The sequence below is a fragment of the Myotis myotis genome, unplaced genomic scaffold, assembly GCF_014108235.1.
Source record: "Myotis myotis isolate mMyoMyo1 unplaced genomic scaffold, mMyoMyo1.p scaffold_m19_p_7, whole genome shotgun sequence".
Lineage (NCBI taxonomy): Eukaryota > Metazoa > Chordata > Mammalia > Chiroptera > Vespertilionidae > Myotis > Myotis myotis.
In genome coordinates, this window is record NW_023416379.1 from 67,020,500 (window position 1) to 67,037,933 (window position 17,434).

The 17,434-nt window shown below is 41.5% G+C and overlaps 1 protein-coding gene across 3 annotated transcripts in view; it reads left to right on the top strand.

The window, feature by feature from the left end:
* The first annotated feature begins 387 nt into the window (after positions 1-387).
* The window catches only part of LMBRD1 (LMBR1 domain containing 1), a 79,575-nt gene continuing 62,528 nt past the window's right edge, over positions 388-17,434 (top strand). Inside the window, exons 1-2 of one of the 3 annotated variants that reach the window (XM_036317319.1) lie at positions 388-676; positions 8,019-8,195. In XM_036317319.1, the coding sequence (XP_036173212.1) occupies positions 602-676; positions 8,019-8,195 (252 nt within the window). In that variant the 5' untranslated portion in view covers positions 388-601. Of the gene's footprint in view, positions 677-7,255; positions 7,274-8,018; positions 8,196-17,434 lie in introns of those variants that run through there. The other 2 variants (XM_036317318.1, XM_036317320.1) reach the window with 2 other exon arrangements.

Here is a 17,434-nt window from a genome sequence, read left to right on the forward strand (position 1 = left end):
AAAATAATTTTATGGTTGGGGGTCACAACATGAGGAACTGTATTTAAAGGGCCAGAAGGTTGAGAACCACTGTAGGTAAACTTTGTGTCTTCAGAGTCGGCCTTTCCTGGACCCGGGTGAGGAGCTCTGCTCCGCACTCAGCCTTGGACGCCGGGGATAAACTTCCCGTTGAGAGGAGGTGGAAACACCTCGAGTTGGCTTGAATCTCCAGATACAGCCAGTGCAGCCCTTGCGGCGCTCCCTGGCTTTTCCAGTCCACCCGTTGGGGCCGAATCAAGTAGCATCTCAAAAGCTAGCATTGCTGCAGGACAGCCTGGCTTAGGCCGTCGCATCACCTCGGAAGCCGACAGCGCGCTGACGTAGCGGTGACGTCACGGCGTCCCGGCGCGCGCCGGCCCTGAGTGGTCCCGGCCGCTCCGCCCCCCCGCCCGACCTGTCGCCAAGGGACGCTGATGGGCTGGTCTCCTTGGCAACCACTCGCTCCACCCCCTCCGTCCCTTTAACCTTTAGGGTGCGCGGGCGCCGCGTCCCTCGCACTCCCCCCCTTTCCCTTCCCCTCTCCCCAGCACCCGGCTCTCAGCCTTCCGGGCCGGAAGCGAAGATGGCGGCGGAGACGGCGGGCGCGGCCTCGGCGGAGCTGGTGATCGGCTGGTGCATTTTCGGCCTCTTACTGCTGGTAGGGGAGGCGCTTGGAGTTTTCCCCGTGTTTACGTTTGTGGGAGAGAGGGAGGGGCCGGCCCCGCCGCTGGCCTCCCGGGGCGCGGGAGGCACTCTTCTCCCTGTCGTGCCTTTACCTGGGACTGTGGGGGTACTGGCGGGGTATGGGGGGCTCCTCGGCGCCGGGGATGGGGGCAGCGCTGGGGGCTGGGGGACGGGGCACTGGTTCTCGGCCTCTTTCGCTGTCTTTTTCCTGAAGACATCTAATATTGCAGGTTTCCTTTCCCGAAACTCTTGCCCTCACCCCTGACTTGGGCCCTGGGGCGGGTGGAGTTTGGGGCCGAATGAGACCTTCGGGTGGGGAAGGGTGGGGAGGCCTCTGGTCCCCGGTGAGGCGGGAGCACTGGGTGGTGGGGCAGCTGTGCCCGATCTTTGCAAGTTCTGTCGGCCCTGGTGTGGTGGACTCAGAGCAGGGCCTGTCTGCTGCTCTCTGCACCAGGTCCCTACCTCGGGGTCATCGAGTCTCCAACCTTCCCAGCCCATTGTGCGATTCTGCCCTGGTGACTTGAGTGTTCGTTCCTTGTGACTTCAAGGTTGCACATTCCTTTCTAGTCTGTTGGTAGGTGTAGAAGGAAACCTGTGTGGGGCAAGCTGTAACCCTCTCTACTGCCAGGATCAGGGCGTGTGTATTGCCACCCATCTGAGCTACCCTTCCCACCCTGCCCCATTCACACTCATCGTCTTCATTCAGCCCTGCTGTTGGCTTCCGTCCCCAGGTATTTTAGCCACTTTGCATTCTGAAAACAAAAACAGAAGTCAAACCAAACAATTGTTAACTCCACTTCTGGAAATCAAGACGTTTAATTGTACTTATTGGATGCCACACGGCGTCTACAGCCTATGTAATATGCCTTGCTGGTACATGTCGCAACTCTACCAGAAACCCTACCGAAAAAAAGAAAAGAAGTGAAAACTTACAAAAAGGTTTCTCTTGCAACCTTTGCTTTGGCAGGAAATAATACTGCGTTCACATGGGAACATGGTTTACCCGTCTTGGTGAAGAAAATGGAAACCCTAAAGCTTGGCTGTGGTTTCCATAGCCCTTCCAGTCCTGTACTTGGAGAGTTCACTGGCTTTTCCAGACCCTCGTATTCAGTAGGTTTAGAAGAAAAACAAACAAGTAACGAGTATCAAAGTCTAGTGGGAATATCTTGGCTGTTACCAATGAATAAACATTTCACAGATAGTAGTTTTGCTGTCAATTGTAGGAGGATGCAAACAAAAGAAATTGTGGCCTCTGAGAGAATCTGAAGATAGGTGGGAAAACAAAGATTCTTGAAACAGGTATTTTAAGTACTGAAAACCAAAGTATGATTTTATAGAATAAGACTTCAGGGATTAGAGAACAATATTGGAAGAAAGTGTAATTGAGGTAGACTTTGGATAGATGAAGATGGGAAGGAATTTAAGTTGATCTTAAAGTAGGAACAAAATAAAATGAGAAGGGAATTAGGAATTTGAAACTGGATGTTGAAGTAGAAAAAATTAGTAATAAGGGCCATTGTTTAATTTTCTGCACATCTTTAATTCCTGGCTTATTAGATTAGAAAAGACCTGGATTCTCATGTCTGCTTCTGCATTCAGCCTTTTGAGATAAGTTACTTTGGTTGAAGTATATGAAGAAAATCCAGTTTTAGTGATATGTAGTTGGAAGCAGAGGAGTATCTTTTAGGTAATTGTGGACATTGTTCTTTAATACCACACCAAAACTCAGTAGTAGAAGCTTCTTTAAGGTTAGTTGCAATAAGGAATCTGAAACTCTATCAATGAACTTTTAATTCTGTCTCATTAGCATCCATTGGGCCATGTTGTACTTTGAATGGGTCTTTTCACCATGCATGGTTTTATAATATGATGCATTTGTCATTTAGAAAACACTGGTTCACTGAGTTATACAGATCTCCCAAATGTGGATATATATTTCATTACATAATATAAAAGTGTTACATTCATTAATATCACCACTGATCTTGTTATAAGAAATCCCAGAAGTAAGTATTGTGAAACAGTCAAGCACAGTTTTGGATACTAGTTTTCCAAAATTCTAATTTTCATTTGAAAGCTTGAATTTGACCATTGGCAACAAATATGGTCAGTTGCTTTTGTTGAAGTGATAGGTCCCCTTTGTTCTTTTTGACAAAATCTGCCAAATATCCACGTCTGCACAACCATAGTCAGTCAGTTGTGCTTTCAAGTAAAAATAATGTTCCTTGTCAATTGGTTTCCAACCCCTAGGTATTCAGGTATCCACCTTTCCTGGATTCAGCCATCACACCTTGGTTGCAGTTTGGTGCCATTGTCTGGACTCATGCTTAATTTTTCAGCAGTTTTCCCCGCCATGAGTTATACACTATGAGTGTAAATATCAACATAGTGGAAAAGGCAAATGACATTTTAGTATTGTTATGAGAATAATTTTGAAATTGCAAATCCTCAGAAAGGGTTTTGGGACTACCAGGGGTCTGGGGACTTAACACACTGTTGCCAGTCATCTACTAAAGAATCAGAACACTAGGATTGATAACTTTTGTAATTGTGGGCAAGCAGAATGTTTGCCACATAAGGAATTGTTAGATCTCGTTCCTCTAAGCTGATAATTTATATCAAACCCTTCTATCTTGTCTCAACAAGAGCCTCAGTAATTTGGCTTACACCACCTTTCAAATTTCCCATTACTATATAAGACAGTCTTCGTTTCTTTAAAGCACATTCTCTCTTGTTACTCAAAAGTTAGATCAGCACCTGGGAACTTGTTAGAAATGAAAACTTAAGAATCCAGTCCCACTGAATCAGAATCTGCATTTTAACATGATCCCAGGCAGTATGTGTGCTCATTAGTTTAGCAAACATCTGTTCTCATTCCTACCTCTGCCCGTGTTTCTCAGCCATGGCTGCTCATTAAAAAAAACTTGGGAGTTTTAAAAAAAATTCTAAAGCCCAAACCAGTTAAATCAGAATCTCTTGGGAGGGGTTGGGGACTGCACCCCAACTGCAGTCCCCAACCCCTTATAATAGTTGGCAAGTTATATGTTAGTTTCTTTTATGAACTTCTCTAAGATGCTATTTTACGTGACATCTATCGTATAATCTCCTATATAATAAAAAAGAAACATGTAAATTGACCGTACCTCCACAATGCCTACCAGCCAATCAGGAGTGAGTATGCAAAGTAACCCAACAAAGATGGCAGGTTAATTTGCATACACAGGCGCTGGGTGGAGAGCAGAGCAGGAGAGCCGGCAGAGAGTGGAGCAGCTTGGGGAACTTGGATCCCCAAGCTGCCAGACGGAGAGCAGAGAGGGAGAGCTGATGACTTAGAGGACTGGGCAGAGTGGGAGGCCGTGGGACGGAGACAGAGCAGGAAGGGAAAACCAAGAGCGCAGGGAGCACCAGGAATGCTGGGAATCATAGTTCTGGTGACAGACGGATCTCTTAGACCAGTGGTCGGCAAACTGCAGCTCGGCAAACCATGGCTCGCGAGCCACTTGTGGCTCTTTGGCCCCTTCAGTGTGGCTCTTCCATAAAATACTGGCTCTTCCACAAAATAATGACTTCAGCGCATGGGCCACGAAGTTTCAATCGCACTGTACGTGTGCACCCGCACATGGTATTTTGTGGAAGAGCCACACTGAAGGGGCCAAAGAGCCGCATGTGGCTCGTGAGCCGCGGTTTGCCGACCACGGTCCTAGGCAATAGAGCAAAATGAGCCTGGAGCAAGTTACTGTTGCAGTGGGGGATGTAGGGAAAACAAAGGTGAGAGACATAAGTACAATCAGAGTATCTAGGAAAAATTAAAGGGAAGATATCCTAAAACTTCCAGGAAATCTCCACCAGTGAAGCAAAGAAAAGAAAACAGCCTCTATTATTCTGTGAGCAACAAACCAAACTGGGTTGGGGTCTCAGACAATTCACTCGTATGATTGCAAAGACAGACAGAAACTCCCGGATTGGAGAGGGCTCCCCTGATGGCTCCAAGATTGGAGAGGGGGCAAGTCAGGCTGAGGGACCCACCCCAGTGCACGAATCTTTGTGCACCAGGCCCCTAGTCCGATCTAATAAAAGAGAAACATGGTAATTGGCGTATGACCGCTACCCTTCCCATTGGCTAATCAGCGAGATATGCAAATTAACTGCCAGCCAAGATGGCAGCCGGCAGCCAGGCAGCTTGAAACTAACATGAGGCTTGCTTGCTTCAGTGACGGAGGACTCCAACGTTCCCCGCCTGCCGCTGCAGGCCTCTGAGCTGGCAGTTTGAAACATAGTTACAAAAATAGAAGCTAAACAAAACCCCAGAAACCAGCTTCAGCTAGCTGGGATCTCAGACCTGGAGTTGATACAGAGTTTTGATTGTAGAATCTAAGCAAACCAGATACTTGCTTTCAGGAGCGGAGGCCTAAGAGCTGGAGCCTCAGAGCTAACGCTGGCTCAGAATTAAAAAAAAGAAAAAGAAAAAAAGGAGCAGTTGGGAGCTTCAGTCCCAGCCTGAAAACAGCCCTCAGCCCCTCACCCAGACTGGCCAGGCACCCCAGTGGGGACCCCCACCCTGGTCCAGGACACCCTTCAGGGCAAACCAGCCAGCCCCCACCCTTGCACCAGGCCTCTATTCTATATAGTAAAAGGGTAGTATGCCTCCCAGCACCAGGATCAGCGGAGCCGTGAGGCCTCCTGGCACCGGGATCAGCGTGACAGGGGGCAGCTCCCAAACCCCCTGATCGCCCTGCGGCTCTGTATGTGACAGGAGGCGGGGGCCACAACCTTCCTATCAGCCCTGCTCTGTTCCTGACAGGGGAAGGTGCCCCAACCCCCTGATCGGCCCCGCTCTGTGCCTGATAGGGGGGAGCTCCCCAACCCCCTGATCGCCCTGCGGCTCTGTGTGTGACAGAGTGCGGCACCCCAACCCTCCCACCCCACGGGCCCTGTTCTGTGTGTGATGGGGTAGACCCATAACCTCCCCATCAGGGCGCCCTGCCCTGAGTGTGAGAGTGGCGGCGCCCCAACCCCCTGATCGGCCCTGCTCTGTGGGTGATAGAGGGCGGCGCCCCAACCCCCTGATCGGCCCTGCTCTGTGTGTGACAGGAGGCGGTGCCCCAACTCCCCTATCGGCCCTACTCTGTGAGTGACAGGGGGGAGCTCCCCAACCCCCTGATGGGCCCTGCTCTGTGTGACAGGAGGGAGCTCCCCAACCCCCTGATGGGCCCTGCTCTGTGCGTGACAGGGGGTGGCGCCGCAACCTCCCCATTGACCCTGCCTTGACTGTGATAGGGGACGGTGCCCCAGCCCCCCAATCAGCCCTATCCTGACCGTTACTGAGGGTAGCATCGCAACCTCCCAATCTGCCCTGCTCTGTGCATGACGGGGCGGCGCTCGAACTCCCCAATTGGCCCTGCTCTGAGCCCAACCAGGGGCTGCACCTAGGGATTAGGCCTGCCCTCTGCCACCCAGGAGCAGGCCTAAGCCAGCAGGTCGTTATCTCCCGAAGGGTCCCAGACTGCGAGAGGGCACAGGCCGGGCTGAGGGACCCCCCCTCCCCCCGAGTGCACAAATTTTTGTGCACCGGGCCTCTTGTATATATATAAAAAGCTAATATACTAAGTGTCCTTCCCACTGTCCGACTGGTTGCTATGATGCACACTGACCACCAGGGGGCAGATGCTCAATTCAGGAGCTTATGACGCGCACAGAGAGAAACGGCACTGTGGACCTGGCGCCGACAAAGCAACACTCAGCTTCCCCCAAGTGAGACACAGGCCCCACCACCAACCCAGAGCAACAGCCTACCAAATCGTAGCCAATGCTGCCATGGCGCAAAATGCAGCCCACAGCCCAGCCCAGTCCACAGATGGTGGCTGTGGGTGCCATGTAATGACATCATGTTTTTGTTGACATTCTGAAGCCGAAATTGTTGACAGAATATGTCTGAAGAACAGTCACCGACAAGTACTATCAATACTGGTAGGAACTGCCTTCATAGTAAAAATGAGGTAATTGAGGATGCAATTATCGAATACAGTTGTGGTGGAATGACTGTTACATGTTAATTTTGCCTATCCCTAAATTTCTCTGATGAAAAACCATCTGATGGAAAATTTACTCGATGTTGTAGCAAAGGGAAAGTTTGTCCAAATGATAATGAATATTCCAGAATACCCAGCATATTTAAAAAAATTAATGCTGAATGAAGATTCTGACAGTAAAAATTTCATGGAAAATATTCATTGTTATATCATGTTATTTTTTATTTATCAATTTATATATTCATGTACATTTTACTAATTTTCTTTCATCTCTGACACCTTTATTATAGAGAAAGGGTGAATAGCAATATTAAAATATTTCTTCTAATTAATTTTCTTCCAATGTGCAGGAATTCATGCACCAGGACACTAATCTTCTATAATTGAGTAGAGCAGAGGTTCTCGAAATGTATTCCCTGGATCAGCACAGCCTCACCTGGGAAGTTGCTACAAATGCAGATTTTCTGGCCCGGCTTCAGACCGCATGAGTCTGAAACTCTGGGAGTGGGGCCCAGCAGCCTGTGCTTTAATAAGTATTCCAGGTGATTCCGATGTTAACCTAAAGTTAGAGAATCAGGAGACTGAATTCCTCTACTCTGTTAATTAATAGAAAGACATTGCTAACTATTAAGAGTACCTGCTTGATTAGAGATGTCAGCCTCAGTACCTCTCTGAGTGTACTTTTTTTCACTGGAAAGTTCCTTGCAATGCACATGTATCCATTTTCATTGTGCACTTTTTGTGGTTTAATGCTCTTTAAAATTTGAATTATAGTATAATGTGTCAGTTGCATAGTGATTCTTGGCAGTTAGTTAGTCTTTAGCTGAATGGTACTCCTGAACTGTCACAATGGGGCAGAAGTTAATTTCAATTCAAGTTATATTCTGTGATGCTTCAGTAGGATAGAACATGTAGTTATAGCTCCTTTAGGTTGGAGAGCTCTATAGGGAAAAAGTATTCAAAGCTAGTTATAACTATGACATTGTGTGAAACCATTAATTATTGTACTGTGTTCTGTGAGGATATAGGCAAATGAGCACTGTCATCATTAACTTTTACTTTGTGTGTGTCTTTGCACCTAAGTGAGGTAGTACTGCATCCATGAAATAGGCTTTGAAAATTATCAATCTTAAGTTTTTTACACATCTAAAAGAACTTTTAATTGATATTGATATAAAGTTTCATATTATTAAAGTTTCATATAAATTGGAAACAAACACATGCTAAAATCAGTTTTGGAGAATATATAGGGCAATAACAAAACATTTTCTTTTTGTTCTATTTCAGGCTATTTTGGCATTCTGTTGGATATATGTTCGTAAATACCAAAGTCAGCGGGAAAGCGAAGTTGTCTCCACTATAACAGCAATTTTTTCTCTGGCAATTGCACTTATCACATCAGCACTTCTGCCAGTGGATATATTTTTGGTTTCCTACATGAAAAATCAAAATGGTACATTTAAGGTAATTATTATACTATATGATTTTATTTCTTTCAGATTCTTGGCAATTAAGTGTTTAAGTTTATTAGTCCAGTATATATTATTGTCTCTGGAATAAATGAGAATCGAAATGCAGCATAGGCGCTGAGAATGTGACAACTAACGTAGAAGACTAGAAATAGACTATTGAGTGACATAAGACTATTATTTTGACAATTCTCCAAATTTGAAGAATGTCTTGTTAACCTGAAAATGTATTAATTGTAGTAGGTTTTATTTTTGTGCCTCTCATAGCTTGAAGTGTATTTGACTTGATTTGCATTAATGCACTAAATAAATAATTTAGAAGGGTTTTTGTTAGTGGCAGATCAGAATCTTAATCTTTATTTATTGAGTACTTTTAGTCAGTGTGGTATAGTGAAAAGACCACTAGGCTGGGAATTATAAGACCTGAGTTCTAATCTTGGGTTCTTAACTGTCTGGCATGTATCTTTGGCCAAATCAGTTAACTTTTCAAGACTTTAATTTTCTCCTTTTTTGCAGGGGGAGGAGAAGGAGGGGTGCGGCCGGAGGTTGTTCCTATTTTTAAATGAAGGGTTTTGAAATGGAAGATTTCTGAGTTCCTTTTTTATTCAGATTAATTTCAGTTTCTTATTAGTATAAGCTTCTATAGGGCAGGAACTGGGTCTTATTTATTGTTATATGCCCAGTGTCTAACACACATGTAGGTACTTAAATATTTGAATAAAATATTATTTCAGTTATCTCAATGCATGGTTCCAAAATAAGTTCCTGAATTTGGCCAACTGGGCTTAAATAATTTGAAACTGTTTTTATGGTTAGATTTAGATTTATTTTGATTTTTGTAAAAATTACCATTACTTTCTATAGGTATTCATTTAGCAAGTATTTAATTGAGCACTTAGTATGTGCCAAATACTGTATGAACTAATATCTGTTGAATATTTACTATGTTATGTGTCTGTCCTAAATGGTTAACATATATTAACTGCCTTTAATCTCCCAAACAACTGTATGAGGTAACTAGTATTGTCCATGTTTTTATGGGCAAGAAAACGAGGATTGGAGAGGTGATGTAACCTATTTACAGCTCCTAAGTGCTGTAGCTAGGATTTGAAGCTCTGCAGACTGGCTCCAGAGCTCTTTGTTTACTAGGATCTTTAGCGGTACCTATACCTTAGTATTATCCCTGGTATAATTATTATTTGAAGAGGAGAGGAATATGTTTTCAACTTGAATTTTCAAAAAAAAAATAGCTGTAAGTATTCTATTACAGTGTCTTTTATAGTTGGCCAGTAACTTTGGATAGTATTACACAAAGTGTATTAATCAAAGAAAATAAAAAATTGATAGTAATTGAAGTATGGTAGCAATCATCTCAGGTAGAAACTGTAGTTTAACTTTAACCCTGCTGTTTGGTTTCTGTACTTATTTGTTTGCTAAAATAATAGAAAAGTTATTTTGATTTCCTGAATTATATAAATCACCCCATTCGATTGAATACCCTGTTGATTGTACTGTGAATATCCCATTGGTTGTGGTCATACTGGTCTTAGAAAGCACATTTTCCTTTACCTGGGAAGGACAGCACAGTTATTCCAAGGTCAGAGGGCTCCAGTTAAATTGTCCCTGTTGACTCAGTGTTCTGGAGACCCAAAAACTGTAATTTAGATAACATGCTTAAGTCTGACCAGGCTCCTCATTCCAGACCCCAGGGCTCTAGATAATGTGTTTCTGTCAATTCAGTGATCCGGAGACCCAAAACTATAATTTAGATAACATGCTGCTTCTGCTTCTGTAAACTGCTTTTTTTGAAAACCAGGTTCCTCATTCCAAACCTTGTGATGTAATCAATACCTTTGTGATCTTTGCCTATATAAGTATGGTTTTGCAGCCATCTTATTACTATGAGATTTGGGGAATGGCCCCTCATAGTCCTGGATTGCAATAAATGTGACTCTTTAATTCGACTTCTTGAGGCGTCCTTCTGTGATTCGCGGGGTACATTACAACATAATGTCAACAAATATTCTTTATTTTATACTATTTTATACGTTGTGTAAAATTAAAATTAGTAGTTAAGTATGGTATCAAAATATTTATTGTTTTTTTATTTTTTTAGATATGTTTTTATTGATTTTAGAGAGAGAAGAAGGGAAAGACAGAGAGAAAGAAACATCGATCGATTAGCTCCTGTACACATTCCCACCAGGGATAGAACCCACAACCCGGGCATGTGCCCTGACCTGGAATCCAAATAGCAACTTTTCTGTGCTCAACATGATGCCCAACCAACTGTGCTACACCAGCCAGGGCCATTTAATGTTTTGATAGCTAAAATATATCTTATTCCCTTCTCCCAGTGATTAATCTTGTTATGGCCTATTATTAAGTATCAGGATTGAACTCTCTCCTAGTGCCTCAGTCCTACTCTCAGATGGTGGTAGTTGTATCTTGAGAACTTTGTACTTTTCATTACATCTACATATTTTCATTCACTTAATATTTATTAAGCTTGTACTATGTACCTGATAAATGTGAGTGCTGCAGAGGCTGCTACTCTCATGGAGCTTACTTAGTGTAAAACCAGACCAACAGTAAACAGCAAAACAAGCTAACTTCATATGAGGAAATACAACAGATGGATGTGGACAATTTAGATAGGAGGATTGGAAGGCCAAATTACGTAGATAGGCCAGACTGCTGAGGTTACTTGAGACCTAAATGAGAGAAGCTAGTCAGGTAAAGGGCCAGAGGGAGTGACTTTAGGGAGAACGGATCAATAGATAAAGACGCTTTTGGTGTGGATGAGTTTGGTCTTTTGGGTGAAGTGTGGTGTTGGGGCTTGTGCTTGGTACTAGCTGAGATCAAGAGAAGGTGGGGACCAGATTACTTATCACTTTTAAGTCATGTTAATGAGTTTAGGTTTTCTTCTAACTGCAAGGTGAATTTATTGAAGATAAAAGATAAGGTGAATTGGATTTGAGTGGTGCTAGTAGAGAAAATGATTAAAATTGGTATATATTTTGGAAATAGAACTGCTTGGATTTACTAATGAATTACTTACGGAGGGTGAAGGAAAAACAAAATTGAAGCACCGATGTCTGGTTTTTGTATACCTTAAAGAAATAGGGAAGCCTGAAGGAACAAACGGCATGTGCATGCATATGGGCAGATGAATGTATAAAAAAGAGTTGTATTTAGTGTAAGTTAACTTCAAGTTCCTGATATATATACTCAAGTGGAGGTGTCAAATAGAGAGTTGATATTTCAGGGAGACTTTTGGGTTGGAGTGAAGTATTTGGAAATCATCAGCATATAGATGTTATTTAGAGCTATGGACTGACTAGTAATTGGGGAGAGTGAGTAGTCAGAGAGGGCATTGGACCATGTAGTGGTCACCAACCTTTCGGACCTCACAGACCACCAGTGGTCCATGGACAACTGGTTGGTGATTGCTGGATTAGAATGCTCATTATGTAGAAGTAGCTGAAGGGGAAAGGCTGTAACCTAAGAGTTAGGAAGAAAATCAGGAGAGGGAGTCTATGATAATCAGAAGAATGTGTTTCAGGAAGAGAGAATGATAACTTTTTCGAATGGTGAGAAGTGAAATGAGAGAGGTAGAAAAGTGACTGTTGGCTTTGGTCATTGGTAACCGAAGAGCATGAAAAGTAATTTCATTGAGGCATTAGGGTTATCATCTTGGAGTGGGCTAAATGTGGACAGGGAGGTGAGAAGGTAGCGATAGGGAATGCTGACAAATTTCTGGTGAGTTTTGTCCTTTAGGAGAGTAGAGTCAGGTCAGGGGAGGTGTTTTTATTTGTGGTGGTTGAGTATGGATTGATCTCTTTGTTGTTTAATGGAAATTAGTAGGGTTTGTGTACTTAGGTATTCAGTAGAGTTGGAGAACTTCTTGAGAGTGGAGAGGTTATTATTATAGGTGCAGTGTCCTTGAGAAGGCAAAGGAGTTTAGGCGGGGGTGTCTAACAGTGAAATATTGGCTATACATGGTATGGGCACCTAGCAGAAGGAAGAGTTAACTATTGAATATAGGTAGAATCTAGGTGTTAGATTTGGTAGTAAGTTGAGTAAGTTCTTTTGGCTTCATATTATTTTAGAGACCTCTAAGTTAGTGTTTTTCAACCACTGACATTTTGTACTGGATAATTCTTTGTTGTGTGGGACTGTCCTGTGCATTATAGATGTTTAGTAGATCCTTGCCTCTATCCCACTACATGCCAGCAGCATATTGACTTCCCCCAACCCCATGTCTGCAGACATTGCCAAATGTTCCATGGGAACAAAATCACCTCTGAGGGAGAACACTGGTCTAAGGTGAAGGGTATCAGGTAAAATTAAGGAGATTCAAATGTCATTTTGGGTTGGACTAAGTGTTTCAAAATGTCATCTGAAGAATGGGAAAGGGAATTTTATATATATGACCCATACATCTTTTTTTCGTATGATATTTATTCCCTTTTCCTTTCTTTTGAAATGTTCTTCTTTAATATTTTCTATTTAGTATTAGTTCTTGATTGTTTCACATTCCTTTGGATCTTAAATTACTCTGAAGTTCCTTTGGTCTCCACTCTGGGAGGGGGTGATTTATAAAATGTATCAAGGGCATAGTAGTTCTCAAAATGTGGAAGAAGGAAGGTTTCATAAACTAAGTTCTTTGGACAGTACATTAGATACCTTGGATGCAAGACAGTGTATAAAAGCCAAATACACTAATAGTTCTTGAGTAATTTTGTATATTTTACACATAGTTTTAGCTTTAAAATAGTAACAGTAACACTTAGTTTCTTTTTGGCACAAGATTTGGTTAAACAAAAGAGCATTGCAGAGTAAAAAATACTAAATTGCAGTGAATCTTTGGCTTTAAATTACCTTCAATCTCTCTAACACTTATTTTTTTTTTTTCCTGAAGTTGGGGTCTTACCCAATTTTAAAGTTTAGCTTTTAACAGATTCTCAGTGGGTATGTTAATACCTTATGGGAGTGTCTTGGAAATTGGTAGGGAGTTTGTGTAAGGATAGATGTAATTACCCTGTTTCAAAAGTCTTCAAGTTTCAGAAATCTTTTTAAACTTCTGTTTTGATGTATAAACAATCACTAGAGAAACACAGCTGTTAGGAGCTGAAGCTTTGTTTATGTACATATTCATTTAGATACTTGAAAAAATTTCCAATCATTGCATAGAATTCTCCCCAGTGCTTTTCCATTCCTATGTGGTGAGCACTACTTACACTTTCCATTTTCTGTATGGGTATTTCTTTCAGTACTTTTTTAGACAAAGACTGTTAAAACTGTTGGTTGCAACTTGTTCTGCTTCACCATACTCAAAATTACTTCATGGATGTCCAGCTATGCCAGTTTACTTATATTTGTTTTTAATCTCTGTATGATATTCCATGTTATGAATGTACAGTAATACATTTTACCAGGCATGTAGATTGTCTTCAGTTTAGTTGTTGTTGTTTTTAATATTTTAAACAGTGTTACTCTGAATATTGTTGGGTAAAGGTCTCATGGTGAAAAATCAATAAACATTACTTGGTGCAGGCAGGAATTTACGGGGATAATTATTAGTAAGCAAACAAGTGCTTATATACTTGACATTCTGTAAAGAGGTGAGCTTTCTCAAAGTGCATACATCTTAGCAGAGGTGCCTCTGCCTCTTCTTGTAGGGCAAGCAGAAGAGTGGCTTTCCAGGTAAATAGACAGTCTGGACTTGGGTTCCAAGAAGTGTGAGCTTAGATGCAAGTTGTTCATGGGGCACTAGGACATTCCAGTTGCTGAACCCTAGAAACTTTGGGCCCCTTTGTCCCATAATTGAAATTGGGTGCGGCTCCTCCTCCTGTGTGGGAAGGGGAGGCCCCATTTGGGCTACCTTGTTGCCAGGCAACCCAGTAAGAGATCTTCATGTCATTCATTGGATAGTACTACTCATTTAAAACATATCTATGTACTTAGAGCTGTCCTGATTTATGTGAATCTAGGTTATAGACTATCTTCCTTACTATTACTGTGTAGGAAATGGCTTTTCCTCCACATTTGCCGCTATTGGATATAATTAATGTTTTAAATTTGCCATTTGGGAAGTGAAAGGTTACTATAATAATAGATTTTTATGTTTTCTTAATAAAGTTTAGTAACTTTAAATTCTTCATTGTTGGTGTTATTCAAAAAAATTACCCATCTCTTGCTTGTGTTTTTCAGATGACTTTTAGAGTCAGCATGTCAAGCCCCCCCCCAGTAATTGGTATTTTGATTGGCAGTATATAGTTTCATGGATTAATTAGGAGGGATTTAATATTTATAATATTTTCATGTGAGAACATGTGACTTTCCATTTCTTTAGATCTTTTTAATTGTCTAATTGTTGGTTTTCATTATATAGTTAACATAAATTTTTATTTAACCTATTCTTAAGTTTTCTTTTTTTTTTTTTAAAGTGTATAATGAGTTTTGGGTTTATTAATTTTTAAATTGTTTTTTTATATATAACAAAATCTGCCACTTTCGGTAGAATACTTTTTTTTTTAAAATGTTAATTTTCATTTTTCATTTTTTTTATTAGTTAAGGTATTACAAATGTGTCCTCATCCCCCCCATTAACCCCCAACCTCCCCCCACCCCACTGCCCCGCACACTCATGATCCCATCCCCCTGTTGTCCATGTCCATTGGTTTGGCTTATATACATGTATAAAAGTTCTTCGGTTGATCTCTTCCCCTTACCCCCGCCCTCCCCTACTTTCCTTCTGGGGATTGATAGCCTGATCGCTGTTTCTCAGTCTTTGGATCTGTCCCTTTTCATCAGTCTATGTTGTTCTCTATAATCCACAAATGAGTGAGATCATGTGGTATTTATCTTTCTCTGACTGGCTTATTTCACTTAGCATAATGCTCTCCAGTTCCATCCACGCTGTTGCAAAAGGCAAGAGTTCCTTTTTTTTTTTTTTTTAACCGCAGCATAGTATTCCATTGTGTATATGTACCACAGTTTTCTAATCCACTCATCTGCTGATGGGCACTTAGGCTGTTTCCAAATCTTAGTGATGGTGAATTGTGCTGCTATGAACATAGGGGTGCATATATCCTTTCTGATTGGCGTTTCTGGTTTCTTGGGATATATTCCTAGTAGTGGGATCACTGGGTCAAATGGGAGTTCCATTTTTAGTTTTTTGAGGTAGCTCCATACTGTTCTCCACAGTGGCTGCACCAGTCTGCATTCCCACCAGCAGTGCAGAAGGGTTCCTTTTTCTCCACATCATCTCCAACACTTGTTGATTTGTTGATGATAGCCATTCTGACAGGTGTGAGATGATAACGCATTGTCCTTTTGATTTGCATCTCTGGTATAATTAGTGACTTTGAGCATGTTTTCATATGTCTTTCGGCCTTCTTAAGTTTTCTTATAGTCTTAATTGCTATTGGAAAAATATTATTTTTCATTGTGCATCATGTGTCAAGGTTTTCCATTTGTGAGGCTAAATTTGGATTTCCTACATTTTTGTTCTTTTAGGTATTTGTCTGTAAGAAATTTGTAGATGTTCATTTTTAGAGGTGTCTATAGATTAAAAAGCAAAGAAAAAGAAAAGGAAGAAACCTAAATTATTTTTGGAGAATTAAATGTGCATACCCTTCATTAAGAGTACTTATAGTGGGATATTGATAATGATTTGGCCTCTGTAAGTATATTGAAAAAAATTGACCTACATTTACTAATTTGAGCCTTGCTACTTAATAGCAATGACCAGTTGCTTAGACTCTCCAGGTTTAAGTTTTCATCTGCATAAAATTTAGGATATTCAATAAAAAGACTTGCCATCATAACTCAATTCTGATTCATTAATGTATATATATTTTTGTGTAAAAAGGTTAATTTGAATGAATTTTCTAAGTTAAATTACTAATTTACAGAAAACTTGTGTGGAATGAATTTAAAAGAGCTTAGATTGACTATTTTAAGTATTTTTGCCTTTTTATTAAATTTATTGGGGTGACATTGGTTAACAAAATTATACAGGTTTCAGGTGCACAATTCTACAACACATCAACTATACACTGTATTGTGTAGGTGATATTTTGTTCACCACCCCAAGTTAAGTCTCCATCTACCACCATTTATCTTTTAGGTATTTTTTAATTAAAAATTTATTTTAGAAAGAGAGGAAGGGGAGAAGAGAGAGAGAGAGAGGGAGAGAGAGAGAGAGAGAGAGAGAGAGAGAGAGAGAGAGAGAGAGAGAGAGAGAAACATTGATTTGTTCCACTTATTTATGCACTCATTGGTTGACTCTTGTATGTGCCCTGACTGTGTTCGTACCCCAATCTTGGTATATTGGGATGACACGTGAACCAACTCAACTCCCCGGCCAGGGCATCTTTTAGGTAATATCTATATATCTATATCTATAGATATAGATATAGATATAGATATAGATATATAGATATATATAAAAGGCTAATATGAAAAGTGTCCCCTTGGGAGTTTGACCAGGAGACCAGGAGTTCGATCGCTCACTATGACGTGCGCTGACCACCAGGGGCCAGTGCGGAACAAAGGAAGGTCCCAGCCAACAGCTGGTAGCTGGGGAAGGAAGGCCCCAGCCAGCAGCCAGAAGGAAGGCCTTGGCCGGCAGCCGGAAGGCCCTGATCTGCCCTGATCACTGGCCAGGACTAAGGACCCTACCCGTGCACAAATTTCATGCACCGGGCCTCTAGTATATAATACTTTCTCTCTCTCTCTCTCTCTCTCTCTCTCTCTCTATATATATATATATATATATGTACATATAATATAATATATATTCAAATAGCTTTCTAAAATACAAATTATATTTGTCACTCTATATAAAAATTCATCACTTTTTCCATGCCCTTAGGACAAAGTCCAAAATACTTAGCATGATCATAATTCACTAGTCCTTCAAACCTGTTCTTCTCCTTCACTCTACCTCAGTGGTTCTTAACCTTCCTAATGCCGTGACCCTTTAATACAGTTCCTCATGTTGTGGTGACCCCCAATTTCATTGTTACAAATTGAACATAATTAAAGCATGGTGATTAATCACAAAAACAATATGTAATTATATATGTGTTTTCCGATGGTCTTAGGCGACCCCTGTGAAAGGGTTATTCGACCCCCAAGGGGGTCGCGACCTATAGGTTGAGAACCGCTGCTCTACCTGCTTTCTTTTACCTTTCCAAAAAGCTCTGGTGAATCTTTGTTTAG